Genomic DNA, 20795 nt, shown 5'->3' with positions numbered 1-20795 from the left:
ATGATTTATAGGGTTGGAAATGACTCCTTCAGGCGTTACAAGCTTCTGACTATAATTATAATGCCTTTATAAGGGCCTAAAAATTACAAAAGTCGAAGCTATCTATCATTTTTAAGTTGTTTATAGCATTTATTGATTTGTTTATTTGCTTTCATAATTAATTTCTGCAAAGACCAAATCGTTTTTGCAATAATTAAGTGTAAAATGTATTGTAATTTTTTAAAAGTTAAAAAAATAATACGAATATAGCTAAATCCGACTCAGGGAACTCTCAACTTTCAACCACTTGACCGACATTTCGTTGCTATAAAAATCTCGCGAGAGACCGTTTCACCACAGTGGTGAGTTCGAACCGCTCGCGCTCGCGCCGGCAACATGGCGCTGCCGCAAAGCAAGACAACCGATGAGATGGCAATATTAGAAAGGGAGAGAGAGAGTTCGAGCGGCCTGAGGGCAAGCCGAGACACAACCGTCCTTGTCTGACCCACGACGGGCAGACGGTTGGCGGCATAGCCACCACTTCAATGCCACCCCGCCCGTAACAACTACAACAACAAAGTGGCAAAATTGTTGCCACCGTCGAGCAGCGCTGCCGCTGCCAGAGTGTGGCAGCGAAACGCCGGCAGGTGCGTTTCATGCACAAATCATGCTCAGTCTCGTTTTGGCAGCCAAGCCGTGCACGACGTCGATGTGAGAGTTGGAGGGAATTTTTTAAGTGTTGAAAGCTCTTGGCAAAACTTGCTAAAAGTGCTACAGAGTCTTGTTAACAAAACATTAACTGTTAAATCAACAAGAGAGCAAATAACAAAACAATAAATAAATTTTATAAACCAATTAACTTTATAAAACCAAGTGAAAACTGAACAATTTAAGCTGAGAATCTCTTTCGAAAAACCGCTAAAATAATGAAAAACTAACCGCAAACTTTGGCAAGCAAACAAACACGTCAGTGAATGAGTTTTGAGCTCCTTTTTTTTTGGTTGTAAAGTGCTTAAAGTCCAGCAAAGTGTTCTGGAAAGTGATCAGGCATCGCTGGCTTTTGGGTGCCCCGGAAGGATATGAAGGATTCGATGAGCATACTGACCCAGACGCACGCTGAGACGCCAGCGGCGGCCACGCATCCGCTGCACCATCACCTGCACCACCATCCGCTGCAGCACCTGCAGCATTTGCAGCACACGCAACACCACCCACCGCCGCTGCAGCAGCATCTCCTGCAGCAGCATTACGCGGCTCAGCAGCAGCAACAACAGCAACAGCAGCAGCCAGCGCCGCCGGCCAGCATTGGCCTTGGCCTTGGCATCGCGATGTCCGGCAGCACCACCACCACCCCCTCGAAGCCCAGTCGTTCCCGCTTCATGATCAATGACATCTTGACCACTACCTTCTACAAGCAACAGCAGCAGCACCAGCACCGCCTCAGCAGCAGCAACAACAACAACAATTCGGGCTCCAGCGGCGGCAGCAGTCCCGCTCACAACAACAACAACAACAATGGCGAAAACTTTGAACCACCAGCGGCATCGGCACCTCCACATCTACCACTGCCGCTCCACCACCCACATCCGCATCCACATCCGCATTCACATTTGCATCCGCACCCACATCCGCATGCCGTGGCACATCCGCGTGCCACCAATGGGTTAAATGTGGCCCAATATGCGGCGGCCATGCAGCAGCATTATGCCGCCGCTGCAGCCGCTGCTGCTGCCAGAAATAATGCAGCAGCTGCTGCAGCCGTTGCCGCTGTGGCAGCAGCCGGCGGTGGCGCAGGAGGAGGTGGTATAGTACCGGGAGGAGTCGGAGTCGGAGCAGGAGCGGGAACGGGAACGGAACTGGATGACAGCAGCGATTATCATGAGGATAACGAGATCGAGAATGAGCACGAGCATGATAACGATAATGATAACGAGGAATGCGACAGCGATGAGGCGGGCAGCGCGGGAGGCGGCGGAGGAGGCAGCGGTCACATGGATGATCACAGCGTTTGTAGCAATGGTGAGGTGAGCCTCTATACTATGGGGGAGGGAGGGAGTTTTCGGTAGTTACAAGGACGTCCTACAGAGGGGCTTTTGAGGAGTAGGAGGAGATAGGGTCAGCTAATGAAGGGTTTTAGTTAATATTTCTTAAACAGATTAACTTATAATATTTATTATAATCTTTGTTAGACTTTAGTTCACATTTTATTTTTTAATTTCTTTATCCGTCGTTTAATAAGTCTGCGTTTGAGTAAATGCATTGATTTTTAATTAGGTTAGACTCGCTATGCAATTAAAAATGTGATTTCATAAAAAGGTTTTAAATGACTGTTATGAAAATCACTAAAATAAGTGAGTTCCATACGAAGCAAAGAGAATGACACAGCTTAAACTATTCCCATCTTTATTTTGGAACTTTAAGCTAATCCCACATTATAGTCCCAAATAAATTCTCATATAATACAATTAGTATTATAAAAATAAATTATATATACTTATCAAATAGCCAAGTGTCCTTCGCACCTCTCTCTCTCTCTCTCTCTTAGCCACATTTTACCATACAAATGCTTGGCTATGCACTCAATTTCTTGAGTTTTTCATTTAAAGTTTTTTTTTCTGGACAACTGTGCAACTCAGTGTAAAACCGCATTTCCCCATACTAAAGCCAGCTTGAGTAAATCAAAAAAAAACTAATTCAATTAAGTAAAAAATTACAAGTAAATCGGTTCCGCAGTCAAGTTCGTTGCCTAAGTCTTTTGTTTTGTTTCTTTTTTTGCGTGAAAAGGAGGCCTGCAGCGGTTGGGAAGGGGGCTTCGGGGTGGCCCTCGTCGATGTCGCTTTGCTAAACAAACTGTAAAAATTATTGCATGACCATTTTACATTCTCGACCCGTCGCTTTTGTTTATTTTTTATTTTTTTTCTCTCTCAGTTTTTTTGTTGTGGTTAAACAAAACAAAAAAAAAAAAACAAAAAAATGCATTTTCACGCTTTGCTTGCGTCATGGCGAAGCTTCTAAAGGCAGCCGCTTCCCCGGCGCCGACAGAAAACATCCCCCCTCTCCCCACTTCCCCTGCACCACTCCTGGGGGGCATGCACCTGCATGGCGTGGGGCGTGCCGCAGAGGAGATGTGCAAAAATCTTGAATAATTGCATAGAGCGAGTCTTTCTGTGGAGCATCTCACGCACTGCCTCCGCCCGCTCGCTCTGTCATTTAATTGTGAAAATTGTTATAAAAATGCATTTAACCCCTTTAATAGATGCCCCCAAGGCTAGGGGCGAAGCCGGCGGATAATAAAAAAAAATGTTGCAGCCAGGCAAGGTTAGGCTTACTCTGGACCCGGACCCGGGTTTCCATCGGGCTCCATCTGGGCCCTGTTCTGTGCCATTTATTACAGCAATTTCCTGTTTCCAATTGCACTTTTATAAACGGTAGTCGCTTTTATCTCAGCCCCTTTTTTGCTGATGATGGCCACTGCGAATGACAGCGAATAAAGTGGCATTCTGTGGCCGCCGAGGGGCTAAATGATTGGCCAGTCAGTCAGTTGGCCGATCAGCCGGCAGGCAGGGAAAGCTGCAATCGGTCAATTCATCAGAAATTTTGTAGCAAAAAAAAGGATGCCAAGGATGCCAATTTTGAAAAGAGAAAACAATTATCGAGCAAGTCGTTTTGGATTGAAATCTGGGAAATACATTTCCATTTTTAAAAGCAAAATTAAATTGTGCACAATAAATCGCCATCAAAGGTGTCAATTAATAGGTTTTTATTCAGTTCTTAATTCGACAACATGTGGATTAACTAGAGAAATGTAATCACACGATTGCCCAGCAAATCAATAATTCTAAAAGCCAATCTCAGCATTCGTGAGTAATTTGCTTTAATTGAAAATGAATTGAATTCAATTACAGGCCATTTATCGCTGCCATCAATCACTTGATGTTTTTTATTTAATTACAAACCAAAACAGAAGATTGAACCAGTTCCAGCCTTGCTTTATTTCAAATGCATAAGTCTTTGGTATAAAATAATAATATTAATGTGTGTGTACAATGTATGGCACCACCACCGCCTTGTTAAATGGAAAATGATGTATAACATTTAGTAGCCAGTGACAATTTCAGCAAGCTTCCAATCCTCTTTGACAGTGAAGGGTCCCACAACGCTGCAACCTTCGTCACAGCATATTCCCACCAAAAAGGTGTTGGTGGCAGCACAGTGTCGATAGAACAACAGCGTCATAATGTTCTCAACCAATTGGGCTGCCTCCGCGGCGGTGAACTCCCTGTGGGGCGGCTTGCGACTCCAAACCATTGGTAAACCCGCATTGGCCGGCCCAGTGGCTATCGTATAGTCCTCAAAGTAGCCACCGTATCGATCCACAGATGCCAGATACGGGGTTCCATCATGCTCAAGTCCACCCAATAATGAATCGAAGAAGAGCGGTTCCATGGCCTTACGCCGTGAATGGAGCGTATTGGACAACCAACAGGCCAACATGTGGGGCTTGAGTACATTCGGCTCTCCATAGCAAAAATCCTCAATGGTCTTGATCTCGATCAGGTTGTGCATGAACTGGAAGTCGGCATGATCACCGCTGGCGCCCAACAAAATATTATCGTTGATTTTAAAGACACGTGGCTCGTCCGGAAAGGATCTTTCAGTGCCATAGCACACCAGAGTATCCGCAGCGATCATAACTCCATCGTCATAACGAATTCCCAGCACCGATGAACCCGTGGTGACGCCAATAGTGTTATAGATCGGCGGTTTACGACTGAAATCCCTGGGGATTAGGTTAAAGTTGTCGATCGACATCTTAATATATATATTGCTGATATTGATTTAGATAGGGATAGAGTAGAAGTACCAGGTATCCTTTGATTGGATTTACTTTGTATGGAAATGTATGTTTTATTCTTTGTGTAGAGCCCATTCACCTCCACTTGAGCAGACTTCATTTGAATGCGGAACTTGGCAAATTTTCACTTTAAATAATTTAACGCTTGAGAGTTTACCTCCTCCCTTAGCCCTGCTGACCATGGCCCAAAAACACGCTCTCACTTATCGGGTAGCCACAATCGCTTTAATTTACATAAATTGTATATACTAAAGGGGCAAGAGGGGCAGGGGGGAAAAGGTGAAGTGAAAAGGTGGCAAGAACAGTTCTCAACGAGAAGGGGTGAGTGCAAGCTTGCCGGCTATCTTTTGCACTTTTTCTGCCAAGTTTAGACATTTTGCTACACATTTTTATTACACTAGCACACACACATTGCGAAGGGGAATCGCTTTGTGAGCGGAAAAGGCAATTGCGTGGCCATAAACGAGCCTTTTAACTGTGGGTGAAACGGTTTCCATGGCTTGCAGACAGATCGATGGGGATGCACCTTAAGAATTAGCATTTCGAGTAAATTTATAGCCAAGAAAGCCAAATAGAAATACCTTAAATACCCCCGTTCTGTTGGTCTATCCAGGCGGCAAGGATGATGATGGTAATAGCATCAAAAGCGGCTCCACCAGTGACATGAGCGGTCTGAGCAAGAAGCAACGAAAGGCACGCACAGCCTTCACGGATCACCAGCTGCAGACTTTGGAGAAGTCCTTTGAGCGGCAGAAGTACCTCAGTGTCCAGGAGCGTCAGGAGTTGGCCCACAAGCTGGATCTGAGTGATTGTCAGGTGAAGACCTGGTACCAGAATCGTAGGTGAGTGTCTTTAAAGTTAACAAACTTCATTCTCATACCTACCCCCCTTTTGCGAAATGGAAGTACTATAATCTAGTTTTATTATTGTTTAATTCTTTCCAGAACCAAATGGAAGCGCCAGACAGCTGTGGGCCTGGAACTCCTGGCAGAGGCTGGAAACTTTGCCGCGTTCCAGCGTTTATATGGCGGATCGCCATACCTGGGCGCCTGGCCATATGCGGCTGCTGCCGGTAGCAGTGCTGGAGCAGCCGCCGCTGCTGCCGCTGCCGCTCATGGACCAGCGCCACATACCAGCATCGATATCTATTACCGCCAGGCGGCCGCTGCTGCTGCCATGCAAAAACCGCTGCCGTATAACCTGTACGCCGGTGTGCCCAATGTGGGCGTGGGTGTGGGTCCGGCACCCTTTTCCCACCTCTCCGCCTCTAGTTCGTTGTCCTCGCTGAGCAGTTATTATCAGAGTGCGGCTGCTGCAGCTGCCGCAGCGGGAAATCCTTTGCCACCGCCTCCGACGGCTGTGTCCGTCACGGGAGCAAGTGCTGGAAGTGTGACCAAACCATTGGGGGGTAGTCCCAGTCCGGGACCGGGTGGATCTGCTTACAGGGCAGGTCCTTCTGCATCGCCGCCACCGTTAACACGTCCTCCGTCGACACCAAGTCCCACGTTGGATCCTGGCAGTCCGCCAGGCAGATCGGTGGATAGTTGTTCCCAGTCAGAGGATGAGGATCAGATTCAGGTGTGAAAGGTTAAAGGAAAATGTCCTGAGAGTTTGTTTATGTGTGTTTAAGGGGGAGGTTTAGGCGCTACCAAGGACGTGATGCGGAAGGGAAAAGTATACAGATCAGGCACTTTGGTTATGGAAGAGGTTTCTCATTTATTATTATTTAAAGGGAAATTCGCATACATTTTGGTGCCAAAAGAAAAGTTAAGCCAGAGAGGAAACCGACAATCACTTGCAGCTTAAACTATAAACCATATTTATTTATTGATTTATATATTTATTTATTGTATTTGTATTTAAACTTTAAACCCTTTCGAAATCATGTCCTTGGAGCATCTCTCGTCCTTGTGTGTGTGCTTGTGTATATAACCATATCTCAGTGTGCTTGTCTTATTTATTTCATTTGCTTTTAATATTTAACAATTTTAAGAACAAATAACAGTTGAATGTTGTATAAACTAGCAGCCAAAAAAAAAAACAAAAGAAAACTTAAAAGAATATAAACAATGGAAAGAGTTTTGTATAGTTGAGCTTAGCCACAAAATGTATTATCTTCGACGTCGCCTAGAAATAATATAATAAACGTAACCCTTTTTTTTCATAGCCTAGAAACTACCTATAAATGTTGTAATCTAAAGTACATATATATATTGATGTATATATGTACATGTGTGTGTGTGTGAGTGTGTGTTTTTTTTTGTCTATGTTTAGTAACCACATATTTTTTGCCTAAATAAAAACTAAAAACTACAGAAATATATATATATATATAACACTAACTCTTGTGCGGTGTGTGAGGGGAGTAACTGGTCATGTCCCAAGGCAATTAAAATAATGACCAACAGAAACAATTTACAAACGATGTCTGGGTAAGGGGCGGGGGCGAGGCAAGTTGGAGGGGAGGATATACGACGACGTGCCAGCCAACCCCTAATGATTATAATTGCATGCAAAATGCATTTAACCGCAATTAGTGCATTTATTAGGCCAAAAGTTGATATATTGAATAGCTGCCACCAGTTGGCCAAAACACACTGCCCGCCGAGGGTTAAGAGGTAGCGTATATATCTACATATATAAGCTTGCATTGCGTGCTCGCATGCAAGCCCAAAAAAAACAATAACAAAAAGTAAAATAAAAAAATAACGAAATAAAACGGTGCTGCAGGCGAAAGCCAGCAAACGATCCTTGAAGTCCCAGGACCAAGGACCAAGCACAAGGAAAGGGCCAGCTGACCGTACGGAACGATCTAAAGTTCCGAGTTACATTATAACCAAAAAGTGATCCTACAACTGTGAGAAGCAAAGAACTTTGGTAAGATGACTTGGCTAAGAGAGAAGTCTGAAATAAAAAGGAGTTTTGTGGCAGAAAATAAAAAGAAGTTAAGGCACTGGGAAAATGTTTACAAAATCTTTTACGGGTAGTAGAGTTTAGGTATTATATCTGTAAAGAATTAAAAAGATATTCCCTTTTAGATAAATAAATATTCGGTGGTAAGATCACTATATAAACCACGGTTGATCAATTTCCATTAGCTTTGCTTACATTTTTGTAATTCTTATGCCTCTAGGAATGCTCTAAGCTTGTCATTCAGTGCACATTCCTGCCTTGAATCAAGCTGAATAACTTATATTTCCTTTAAATTAACAATTTTATATATATTCTACTCACTTTTGACTGCATTCCCTAGCATATTCAAAGTACATACATTTTTATACCCTTGCCGGGTATTATATGTACATACTTTCAGTCAGAAGCTTGTAACACCACGAAGGAATCATTTCCGACCCTATAAATCGTATATATTTTTGATCAGCATCAAAAACCAAATCGATTTAGACATGTCTGGTCAAAAACAAAAATTTTTGAAATTTTGTCGATTTTTTGAAAATTTTATAAGGGGTTACATCATTAAAATTGTCAAAAATTGACAAAAATTTCAATTTCTTTCAATTGTAAGTGGAGTATGCAGATTTATTAACCTAATAAAAACCAACATAGGAAAGCTTTCCGATTTGAATTTAATGCTTTTTTGGCATAGTTATGACATTTTAAAAATGTTTGATTTGTCGAAAAATTCTCATATAAAAATATCTCTATAAGTACCTATTTAAGAAATGCGAATATTTTAAGCTTAGTTATGATAGATTTTTGATACGATCTTATAAGTCAATAACTATCTGCAAGGGTATATAAACATTGGCTTCTGGAACTTAGTATCCTGTCTTGTTATGTATTGAACTTGGGAAGATATTTTTGTAATATTGTAATTTATCACAAAAAAATACTCCCCTGTATGTTTTTGCTCTCGTTTTTTTGTTTTTGCCAGCGTTTAAATTGCTGTTTGCTTAAAACAAAGGCCACGCGACGCTTGGTAGGGCAATGAAAATAAGTAGACGGTGGGTACATGGACGTCGAAGTGGTTGTGGCTGTGGAGCGGTCTGTTTGGCCAGCGGGCAACCGTTCATTAAAGGCAAATGACACAATACAGAGAAACTGCACCACATATATGTACGCTCAATTAAACACGATCGGTGTGTGCCTTAGTGTGTTCCGATGTGTGCTAATTACGGTGATAGTTGGAAACAAAAACAAAAAACTTGAACCGATTCCAAAGCCATGGGTAAGAGTGGCCCAAAAGAAATGGGGATCCAAGAGCAGCTGGTAAAAGTATAATATTCTGCAAGGGTTATAACAAATTATGTCTAATGTTCTAAGATGGATAATGCTCATTCAATACCTCTGATAGGCAAGATAATTTCTTTATTTTTGCAAAAATCTAAAGATGTGAGTACACAAGGATCCTACTGGCGTATACAGGCTGGCAGATCTAGAATGCTTATAAAAAAAATCGTAAGGCGTTGTGCATCTGCTATAAGTCTTAGGTTCTATTATTTCCCTTATTTTAATTTTAGTCAGAAGCTTGTTACACTATGAAGGAGTCATTTCAGACCCTATAAAGCATATATATTCTTGATCAGCATGAACAGACGAGTCGAACTAGCTATTTTTCTAGGAAAAAAAAATTTGATATATTTTTTGAAAATTTGATAAGGGGTTACATCGTTAAAATGTTAAAAAAATTTATTTTTTTGACATTTTTAGTTGAGTATGCAGATTTATTAAACTAATAAAAACTAAGATGGGAAAGCCATCCGAATTGAAATTAGTGCATTTTTGGCCGAGTTATGACATTTTTAAACATTGCTTTATAGGAAAAATTGGTCATATATTTTTATTATTAAATATCGTTTTCCGATTTGATCCTATAATTTCATTGCAAACGGCAAGGGCATATAAACTTTATCATTCGGAAGTTAGTTTCCTCTTTTCTTCACTTGGAGTTCTTTGCATTTGTATTCAAGGTACAAACTGTAGAGCTGTAATCTATTTATTTAATTTCCTTAAGCTTGTTATGTATTTTTTCTTTTATATGTGTTGTATTTTTTTTTTAATTTTATTTTTTTTATTTGGTTAATGTCACACACATGAAATTGGCTGTAGGATTCATGTATAATTAAAGACGCATCACCGGCATGACGTGGCGTCAGATATGGCGTTTGATATGCAAACGCGCCAATCCAAGGAGCTCGATGGACGACTGCCATCAGGGATTTGGTTATGATGCGGAGCTCTGCAAAGAGAGAGAGAAGTGGAAAGGAGAGGGGATGCCCCGGACGCATTTACGAAATGAAGCAGAAATATTGCCTGCTTACTGTGCTGTAACATCAATTTGCATAGAAATCAGGCGCCGACTGTCAAAGTACCTGCCACATATCCATCCTCGCATATAGACATCCAATTAGCTGCACATTTTTGTGGGTGGACCAACATGCAGCATCCAGCAGAAGCCGAACCGAATCCTGCTGAATCCTCCACCGCAATTCGCTTAAGCAGCCAATCAACGGAACAGGGTGGCTTCTGTGGGTCCTTTTGGGGTCGGGCAAAGACTGTCATACTGTTTATTTTCGAATTACTAAAAGGAAACCTTGAATTTGAGGGTAATTTTAATATACCTTTGAGAGCTTTCATATATTTTAGACATTTTTTTTATTAGTCATTAGTATTATAAGGATTTTTTTAAGAGGTATAAAGTAAATACAACTTCATACATACCTAAAAGTAAAAGCAGTCCAGCCCAGTGCCCGGGTATTCAGGCTAATTATAGGCCAGAGACCCTTCAACGAAAAACGGGGGCTGGACGAGCGGACCGGAACAACGCCCACAAATTCGCGAATTTTCCCTCAAAAAAAGAAATTAGAAAAACAGCAAAGGAGCTTTGCCTGCATTTTCCACTTTCCACCTGCCTGACATTTCGGGGGAAAAGTGTAATAAACAAATAGTGAAATGAAATGAAATGCAAAGTTAAAAGTTTGCAAGGCATCAACTTTGTTTGCCTTTTAATTTGCACTCTTCTTTTTTTATATATTTTTTATTGGTGATTTTTATTTATTACCATTACCATTTCCATGTGGCTTCCGCCCTTTGTTGATTTCCCTGTCGTCCAACTGACACGGTGCATATGCCACCTTTCTGGGGCGGAATTAATAAGTGTCTTTTGTTTTTTTTGCAGCCTATTTAATTCAATTAATTTTTGCTTTATGTATTTTATTTTTTTGCTTAATTTTTTTATGTGCAACTACCAACTCCCGATTCTTGTAATCTCTCGCGCTATATAATTTGTATCATTTTGCAAAGGGCCGCATCAATTATTTAGCCCCCAACACATATGGAGATATGTATGCATTTCAAATAATCAACCGACGGCGAGCGGAAATTGCGCTTAATTGCCGGCAAGTTGAATTTTTTATTTGATTTTTTGCCATAGTCTCATCTCTCTTCTCTTTATCGTGCCGGGATAATTGCGCTTAAATAAATATTTGCTTGATAATTGCAAAAATGTTTATATTGTGCAAGGGGTTAATTGAACCAGCCTTTAACTCTATGAAAATATTAGGGAGTTATGGGGAAATTATAAGGAGTTATGCACTATAAATGCTTCAAGTTCTTATTTTATATATATTTCCAAGTGGCAGGGCATTCCCTTGTCTTATTTTGCAAAGCTCAGGAAACGCCTAAAAGGCGGCATGAAATTTCTCGTGTTTGTTTTCGCTCCTTTTGCGCTCACCTCAGCCTTTGGCAGCGATTATATTCAATAATTGTGTTCATTTAGATAAGTTACAAGCCTCGAGGGCTCCAGACACACACTTGGAGAGAGAGAGAGAGATACAGACGCAGGTGGAACCCAGGGCCACCTCCGCGAGTGGCTTCCAAATGGAGGCCAGGCACGCCATCGTCGTCAACAGTTGGAACTCTCCTTCATGCACTGACCGTTGCCCAAAAGTGTTGCCCTTTCAGCTGTTTTTCCATTAGTTTTTGGCTAGGTTTTTCCATAGATAAAACCCTGGAAAGGTATATAGAATATTATGTAAGGAATATAATAGTAGAGGCTCTCTCTCTTTTGGCCAACACTGATAGCCATTAGTGTGTAGGTGTTGACAGGGCGTTCGAGTGGAGTCTGAAGCCGCAGGAATCCGGGAATCCCCTGGCAAATTGCCTGCCGCAGAAATGTGTCGGAAGTCTTTAGTAAAAGTTAAATAGAAAGCATATAGAAGATTTATGCGCTCCTGGTCGCTATAGTTATGCAAATTGTTGAGGCCAACGTATGCTAAGAGGCTTTAAGTTGAGCTAAGTTTAGGAAATATATATATTATATATTCATTTGTAATTATTGGACCCATATTTAAGCGATCGTATCTTCTGCAAAACGCTTTTCACAACTGGCCGCCTGCCAGATTCTGGCCTAATCCTTCGAGGGGAGAGCAAAAAAAAATATATATAAATTAAAACATTTGTTGCCATTTTCTATCGATGGCCAGAGATCTCGGCAATTTGTCCTTTCGCTGGGAGATTAAAATGCGGCAGACGAGGGATTTGCGCTTTATCAGCGATGAGAATTCGAGCGGTGCTTGGAAAAAAGGACATCAACAAGGACGATGAATTTGTCACATTAGGCATATGTGAGCAGGCCGCTTTTTTTCCCCGCCGATAAGATCCGATTTTTGTGAAAAATTTCGAATCTATATTTTTTCTATACGGTGGTGATTGGGCTTCTCAGCGGTGGTGGTGGAAATCTATGGAAAATATTGTTATTGTCAGTGTAATTGGCAGGATATTAGCAGGGGTTGGTCCTGGTCCGAGGCAGTCAACGGATTACGTTGGGCATTATGAGCAAATTAAGTGTGAAGTGTCATTCGGGATTTATCCACACACACACACAGAGGACTATTAAGCGCTTTAAAATCACACAGACACAGAGGGAGTAGCGAAAAAGGACAACGTCTAACAAAACAGGACACGGCACAAAGTCGACAAAAGGTGTCACATGTCAAGCACTCCGCCGAGTCAGCCGGAATCCCCGTCATCCGTCCCATTGAGAATGGAAAAACAAACTAACATTTAACCCCAATGGAAAGCGGCTTGAGGTCCTGCCCCCCCCCACATCATCCGCCCACTCAAGGCCGAGCTTATCATTTACACTTAACGGTAGCCCCGGCACGTGCCTTTGCATTATTAACCGCAAAATGCTCATAAAGGATCAATTTGTGCGCACACGTGTCCAGGATAATGCGTCCCGCACCCTGGGCCAAAGGCCACGGGGGCGAGACGGACCGTGAAGTGCACATAAATCAAAGCAACGGCTGCCAAATGGACAAAGATGATGACAATGCGCGGAAAAGAAAAAAATCCGGTGAATCCATGGAATCCCGACTCCGAAGGGGGTGCAACGGGGTTGCTGGATGAAAATCCCTCGCCAGTATGCAGCCAGGCCGAACGAGCAAAGGAGGAAATGCAATTTAAATCGACGGACTATCCCCCCTTAGCCAGAAAAAGGAAATCATTAGAAATGCAAAGAGCCCGGGGAGGCTTTCAGTGTGTGTGAACCACCGGAAGCCAGCTAGATTTATGGCCAAAGACTGGGAGAACTGGAAAATAGGGAGAAGATTGAACCTCTTCAGATACTAATTCAATTTCAAGTACTAGTCATATTTGTATATGGATTATGAGAATATATCTCTATGGTTTTGAACAAATATTTTAATATACTTTCAGATAAAGCCATTTTATATTAATCAATATATCATATAGCTCCCAATTCCAACGATCGTTAGATATAGGAGAAAATGCAGAACTGTGAGTGTAAAGAGTGTAATTTGGTTCAATCCCTCCATCTCTTTCTCTCTATGTCGCTCTCTCTCTCTCCCCCTCTTTTTATCGCTCGTTTCGCATTGAGTATGTCTATCTCTCTCTGGCTCTCTCTAGAGACATCTCTTTCTCTGTAGCTCTCACTTTCTCTGCTCTCTTTATTTGGGGACTATAAATAGAAGCACGGCCGTCGGGCTGATCTCATTCTGTCCGCGGCCTGCCACCTGTTTACATCTCTGGTGAAAGTGGTAATGATAGTGATAACCCTTCGAAACCCAAAAACATCACCTGGGAAGGAGCTGACTTCAATGATGAACTAACTCTACAGATGCTATAGGAGGGATCAGATCTAAAATCAGTTGTGCTTGCTATGCATTTATTTCCCAATTAATCCCCTTATTGCCATGGTCTCCATTACTTAATTTTGATTTAAAGTGATAAAGCAATTTGAATTAGGGATAACTACAAACGTATACTTGGAGTTATAAGCCTAACTATATTATAAATTATTCACGAATATTGATTTCTGGCCCTTACAATAATAGTTTCAAATCTGACCCTGACTTTGGCACCAACTTTTACTACATTATTATACCCTTGCAAAGGTATTATCATTTCAGTCAGAAGCTTGCAATATATTAAAAAATAAGTAATTGAATTCGATCTTTGTGATCACACAGGTTAAGACAATTGTACAAGCTCTGCTTATTACTTAAGGGATAATCTTGGAAGGGAAAATCAATGAAGACCGAGCTCCCCTTATAAGAGATCCCCATGTATCTATAGCCATTTAATAATCGCAAGAACGTGAAAGCTTCATTCGATTGCAGTTAATAGAGTTCACAAAAGAGCATCGAATGTGAGAGCCTTTTAATATTTCATTCCTGCTTTCGGTGTGGAGAAGCGCTCTGATTTTGTATTTTGTTCGCGGATTCTTTTTTTTTTTTTTTTGTTGTATTTTTTATGTTTGCCGTTTCATGGCAATTTCCAATTTCCAATTATAATGCAATGCGATTGCGTGCCACAAATGACAAGCTTTCATAAAATCGCGAGACGTTGCCCTGGAATTATGATTTCATATGGCCATCGTGTCAGCCTTGACTCTGCCAGTGACTGTGGGAAGCACCCACATAGGAAGGGGAACAGGACGATACAGGACGGGACAGGATAGCACTGGACAGCACTGGACAGGACAGAACAGAACAGGAAACCAAGGAACGGATGAACTGAAATTATGCCTCGGCCACATCCTAACCAATTATGGTCATTAAAATGGCATTTGAAATGAGCAGAGACGATGGAGACGGTCAAGAAAATATTACCCATCCCGTGTCCGTCGTGTCCGGGAGTTAAACTATTTAATTCTGATTTAATTCGGCGGTGTTCAGTAGAGCAGAATGTTGCTACCCGTATGTACGAACGTACGGTGAACAACTGTCATAAAAATCACGCAGCGGAAATTATTTTGTCACCATTTATAATTGCATTGTCACAGCGCCAGTCAATAGTGCTCTGTTTCTGCCGTTTCTGTTATTATTTTGATTGGAGAGTGTTGAAAGTAACACCCCGCACATTAAATCAAGTGCTGCTACCCCATACTCCATACCTCATACCCCCGCTGCAGCACACCCTCCCCTACCGCCATACTGTTGTGTTGGCTGTCCTTGTTGTCGACAACGTCATACATAAATTATTGAAAAATCATTCTACAAATAAACCCGGAGCCAACGAATCAGCCGGGACGCGGGAGAGGACTCACTCGCCGCCAGACAAGTAAATAAAATCCACCACCTCTGCCATTTGGGGGGTTGGGGATTGTCCAATGCCCAAGAAGGTAATGAGGAGGGGATGAGGGGGCGGTGGCACGAGGGTGCGGCAGGAAAAGGACACGCTCTGACTGTGTTGATTGCTTTGACAAGACCGCAAATAAAGCAGTAAATAACTGGCAACTGAGAACGCAATGGGTGGCAGGGTGGCTCTTTGGGGCTTTTCCTGGGCGCTTTGGGGATTAGTGGTTAAGGGTGGCACGAAAATGTGGCAAGTGAGAGGCAAGTGGCACTGGACTTGGTTACATTGCGCATACGCCGCATGGGCAACCGCAGCTTAGCGAGAATACAATCCGAATGTCGAAGCACATCCTGTTCCAGGATTCAAATGGCTAAGGAAACGCAATAAGCACCCACAGTTGTGACTTCTTGGGTTGGTTGGTAAATTTTATCCCACAAAATAAAATTTAAAAATTCTAACAGAATAAATAGAACTCTAAACTTACGAGTTTATTTTATTCAAGAAAAAGTAAACAATATTTTTAAAGAAAAATACAGAGGAAGGATATGGTAAAATGGGAATATTTTCTTTTAAATTGTATACTTATATAATTATTATAATTGCAGTCAGAAGCTTAAAACATAGTGAAGGAGTCATTTCCGACCCTAAAAATCATATATATTCATGATCAGCATCAAAAACTGAATCGATCTAGCTATGTCCGGTAAAAAATATAACTTTAAAATTTTGTCGATTTTTTGAACATTTTATAAGGGGTTACATCGTTAAAATTATCAAAATTTGACAAAAATTTCAATGTTTAAAAAATATTAAATGGAGTACGCAGATTTATTACCCTAATAAAAACTAGCATAGGACCGCTTTCCGAATTCAAATTAATTCTTTTTTGGCTTAGTTATGAAATTTTTTTATTTTTGATTTGTCGAAAAAATGCCACATAAAAAAATATACAAATATATAAAAATGTTGATAAATGTTGATTCTAAGAAGGCGAGTATATAATATATATTATATTATATATATATTTAATATATATTTAAATTTCAAACTGCAGAGGTATATAAACATCGGTTTCTTGAAGTTAGTTTCCTTCCTTATTTATATTATATATATATTTCTAGCTAAATCATAAAAATACCATATTTTTGTAGATAAATCAAAAATTGCAAATTCCATAACTCAGCTAAAACACCATTAATTTTAATTCGGAAAGCTTTGCTGTGTTAGTCTTTCACAGCTTAATAAATCTGCATATTTAGTTTAAAATGTATAAAAATTGAAATTTTTAACAAATTTAATGATGTAACCCCTTTTAAAATTTTCAAAAATTGGGAAAATTAAAAAAAAATTAGTTTCCCAATATTTTATGACTTATCAATAGAGATTTTAATGGTGAATCGGAATATATATGACTTTTGGCCATCACTGGCTTTTTGGGCAACTTATGACCTTTATAAAACCTGAAATATACCCATAAACTAGATTAAAATCGATATTTATCGGTATTTTTATATACAAATATTATAATAGATTATTTTGATTGGAAAAAGAACCCCGGCCTCTCCCCACTGTCCGCTACCAATTTCCAATTCCAGGCGTTGAAGCAAAGCTAACACCAACCTTCCCCCCATGCCCCATGCCCCATGCCCCATGCCCCATCCCCGGGCAACCCCTTGCGGCAAGCTTCGTGGCTCGTCAGCTTCCGTTTCCGTTCGAACGAGTGCCCGTCTCTATTTATTTGCAAATGCAACTTGTCCCATTTGACAGATATCGCTTGTAAATGTCAGCACCGGTGGGAGGCGAGGATTGAGGGATGATGAGGACTTCCTAGGGGTTGACTGACGCACAGTGAAGCGGAAAGTGTGAAGGCCTGTAACGAGCCATATTGCTATTGGATTTGTGTAAATTTATTTATGTTAATTAGTTCAAATTTGATTTAATTTGCCAAGCGAGCCGAGAGCACCACCGAGCGGGCAGGAGGCTAAGGCTAAGTCCGGGGAAGCAGGAGGGACAGGCAGCCGAGGTGGGGAACACACAATTAAAAGCACGTTAAAAACGCATTTCGCAAACAGAGATCGTGATAATGGCACATGGAAGGGGGGAAAGGCAGATCTCTACAGGTAGAGAAAAATACATCGAATTTATATTGAACACAAAACAAAATAAGTAAAGAACAGCAACCAATTAAAGTATATTTGTGGTTATATATTTATTTTATATATTTATATTCTATATTTAGAGTGTAATTTAATAAATGTACAAAGTTTAAAAGGTTCCCCGGCAGCTCTTACCGCTTGCTAAGCTTTAGAATTCTCAACAGGGTCTGGCTACTGATGAGGCAAAGATACTGTGGGGTTTTTATTTATTTTTGGAGCTAATCAAAAGCAAATATGAATGAATATTTTTCAGAGAAAGTTGTATCATTTCGATAACAATTTACTCTGTGAAATTCTATAAACTCACCACCCCCACAAATCCATCAATAATTTGTTACACCTTCTCCACACACTATTTCTCTCACTGTTGGGTCCCGTTTAGGCCGAAAACGAAATCGGCTAATGACAGCCGCATCAATCCGGTGCGCTAACAAAGCGTTGAAGAAATCACTTTACCAGCGGCGTCCCATAAAACGTAGCTCCGATGAGAAATCGGCTTGGCTTGGCTTGGCCCGAAAAGGATCCGATCCGTGGAATCCCTCCGTAGTCCCTCCATCCTTGGTCCAAAGAAATGACAACAAGACATGCGAACAAATGAAATCAAATCAAACCAAATGACCCGGCTCCAACTCCGACTCCAACTTTGGCTCCGGCTTCAAGTTTGCAGCTCGAATTCGTCGGCTCTTTGGACGAAAAGTCTAATTTGTTGATAATTTGCGACCGCCGCCGCCGCAGCTGAATGTGAATATGAAGTTGAATCTGCAATATCTGCGATCCGTTGACCGCCAACGATGCCCCACGGGTGACTCTCCTGCTGCCTTGGCGGTACTTCCGCTGGCTAAGGATTGAATGTGCTTACGGACTGTGGGATACCCTGCACACAGAAGGATACATAAAGTTCCACCTGAACACATTATTTGTTTCATACTATACATTTTCAAGTTTACTTTCTAGTAGATTATTTATTTGAGTTACTTACAAGATAGTTTCTATACATTTTAAGAAACATTTTTGGGGGGCTCTTAGCGATTATTATTATTAACAATAATTTATTATTATTTTGCAATTATTATTCTGAAGTTATAGTATAAGACTTACCTAAAAGGGTACTATAATAAAAGTATATTTAGATTATAATTTATACCAATATTACCAAATGTTTTTTAAAGAAAGTAACACGTTTTTTAAATCTATACTTATTAAGAGTTTCCACATATTTGAAGATATTCCATACTAATATCTGCTGAGGTCAGAATTTTAGAAGATGCTGACAACACAGTTCCCGACCCTCTAAATCTTTATGAAAAAATATCTTAAGGTAAAGTCTAAAAACCTTTGTTTGTTCTTGCTTCTGTTCTACGCATCTTGGGTAGCCTTGGCATTCCCATTGTGCCCATCGTCGCCTCGCGTTAACTCCCAATTAATTTCGACGCTCAACGGGGTCGATATTTTATCAGTACCGAGGATCATCTGTCATAGCTGGGATGCTGGGATTTTGCTGGGAGGATGCTGGGATGCTTTGGCAGCAGCAACTGCAGCTACAGGTCCGTGAAAAAGCGGCTAATTGTTTGCATTTGTGATGCAATTTAGCTGAAATCGCGCCTCTTGGCCAAATTGTCTTTAAATTGGCAGTTGGCGCTGTGCGCCATAAATCCAAGCAGCACTCCAGCGCACTCTCCGGGGGTCAGGTCCATCGCTTATGAAAGCTTAAAACATTGTTACCCTGTATAAAATCAGAAGTATACTGGTATCCCCGTTGAATTATTTAAACTAAAAATAGAGATTTTAAGAGAAAACGAAAGGGTCAAGGAATGGGAGTCTCCAGTCTGGTCGAACCAATCGTGTAACGTAACCCCTACTTTGGTGACGGGGAAACCCACAACTAACTGGAATAATTGGCACCTTCCAGGGGACCATTGCCACCCCTATCTCTATTTCCTGGAGCCCAATAGAATTTCCTTTCCCAGACCGAGCTCCACCCAATTGTCAACGCCACGGGCCACGTTAATTTTTATTCTATTTTTTATAGGAAGGAAAAAATGCTGACAGCTGATTTGGGTCGTGTTTACCCCATCGAAGGAAGGGATAGAAAAAACAGGCAACATTTGCACCTGACCAACCAACCAACAAACCAACAATGGCATTGTTGGTGCGGCGGCCACTACGACTTCATTACAACCCCCAGGACGACACCGACCCGGAGCCACCCCGTTACCCCTCGCACAGCCCAGCCAGTTGAGTGAATGATTTTAATTTACCCTAATGCGTCCATAATTCAAGCCATTAGTGCAATCACATTACCAATTTTCCACGGCCAACCCTTTTTTGGGGGGGACTTAGCCTAGCGGGGGTGGCGTTTTGCGGTAACGAGCCACTTTCTCCGGCACATCCTTGACGGCAGCAGTCAGGACCTGATCCAATTAAGTTGGCTCTAATCACACACATGCGAACATCGGGCTCGAATCAATCGAATGCGGGGAATGTAATACCAACAGATGTTGAATGTCAGTGGCTTTTTCCGGCATGCATGTATGTATATGTGCTCGTTATGTCCTTAAAATACAACTATATTCCTTTTATCTGGCCACTTATGGGACACAAATCGAGGGGTATACGAGTGTCCACAAGGATTGACATTTTTTTTCATACTCTTGCAGGGTATTACAATTTTAGTCAGAAACTTGGAACGCTATGAAGGAGCCATTTTCGACCCTATAAATCAAATATATTCATGATCAGCATCAAAAACTAAATCGATCTAGCCATGTTATGCAACAACAAAATTTTACTCATTTTTTTCAAAATTTAATAATAAATAAAATAAAATTGTCAAAATTTGGCAAAAATTTTAATTTTTTTAAATTTTCAACTGAATATGCATATTTATCAACCTTATAAAAACTAATTTAGGACAGCTTTTCAAATTAAAATTAATGCTTTTTTGGCTTAGTTATACGTTTTTAAACATTAATTTGTCAACAAAAATGTTCATAAAAAATAAATACCAATTTACTTACCATTCGTACTCACCAATGGTACTTCCTAAGTCGGTATCAGTCGTTCCACTGCCGCCACAACAACTATTTACAACAACAAAGGACTTAAATTATATTAATTCAACGGCCAAATTTGAATTCGAATTAAAATATACCATAAATAGATTTGAATTAAAATAGACCATCAGTAACCGCCATATCAGTTAACCAACAAATTTGAATTTTAATTTTCGATCAGTTGCCGCCACGTCA

The 20795-nt window shown here is 40.9% G+C and overlaps 1 protein-coding gene across 3 annotated transcripts; it reads left to right on the top strand.

Annotated features, from left to right (window-relative positions):
* The first annotated feature begins 653 nt into the window (after positions 1-653).
* On the top strand, positions 654-20795 carry B-H1 (homeobox protein BarH1). Of its 3 annotated transcripts, none has more exons than XR_015270412.1 (3): positions 654-2003; positions 5448-5676; positions 5779-7157. XR_015270412.1 is itself a non-coding variant. In XM_086827021.1 (3 exons), the coding sequence occupies exons 1-3, from the start codon at positions 1059-1061 to the stop codon at positions 6416-6418; spliced, it is 1809 nt and encodes a 602-aa protein (XP_086683147.1). In that variant the 5' UTR covers positions 654-1058; the 3' UTR covers positions 6419-7157. The 3 variants fall into 3 exon arrangements, 2 of the variants coding, with proteins under 2 accessions (XP_086683147.1, XP_086683150.1); XM_086827021.1 differs by having other exon boundaries at positions 654-1998; XM_086827024.1 differs by lacking the exons at positions 5448-5676; positions 5779-7157 and adding an exon at positions 19577-20795 and having other exon boundaries at positions 654-1998.

The sequence above is a fragment of the Drosophila serrata genome, unplaced genomic scaffold, assembly GCF_035046125.1.
Source record: "Drosophila serrata isolate PLE 108 unplaced genomic scaffold, ASM3504612v1 contig_8, whole genome shotgun sequence".
Lineage (NCBI taxonomy): Eukaryota > Metazoa > Arthropoda > Insecta > Diptera > Drosophilidae > Drosophila > Drosophila serrata.
Note: the sequence above shows the minus strand (reverse complement) of the source record. Positions and strands in the feature narration are given on the sequence as shown.

Bases quoted from the DNA above. Each gene is read 5' to 3' on its own strand.
- B-H1 (XM_086827021.1), top strand. From the start codon at position 1,059: ATGAAGGATTCGATGAGCATACTGACCCAGACGCACGCTGAGACGCCA. The intron at 1,999-5,447 runs GTGAGGTGAGCC...TGGTCTATCCAG, and splicing joins TCACAGCGTTTGTAGCAATG to GCGGCAAGGATGATGATGGT. The intron at 5,677-5,778 runs GTGAGTGTCTTT...AATTCTTTCCAG, and splicing joins ACCTGGTACCAGAATCGTAG to AACCAAATGGAAGCGCCAGA.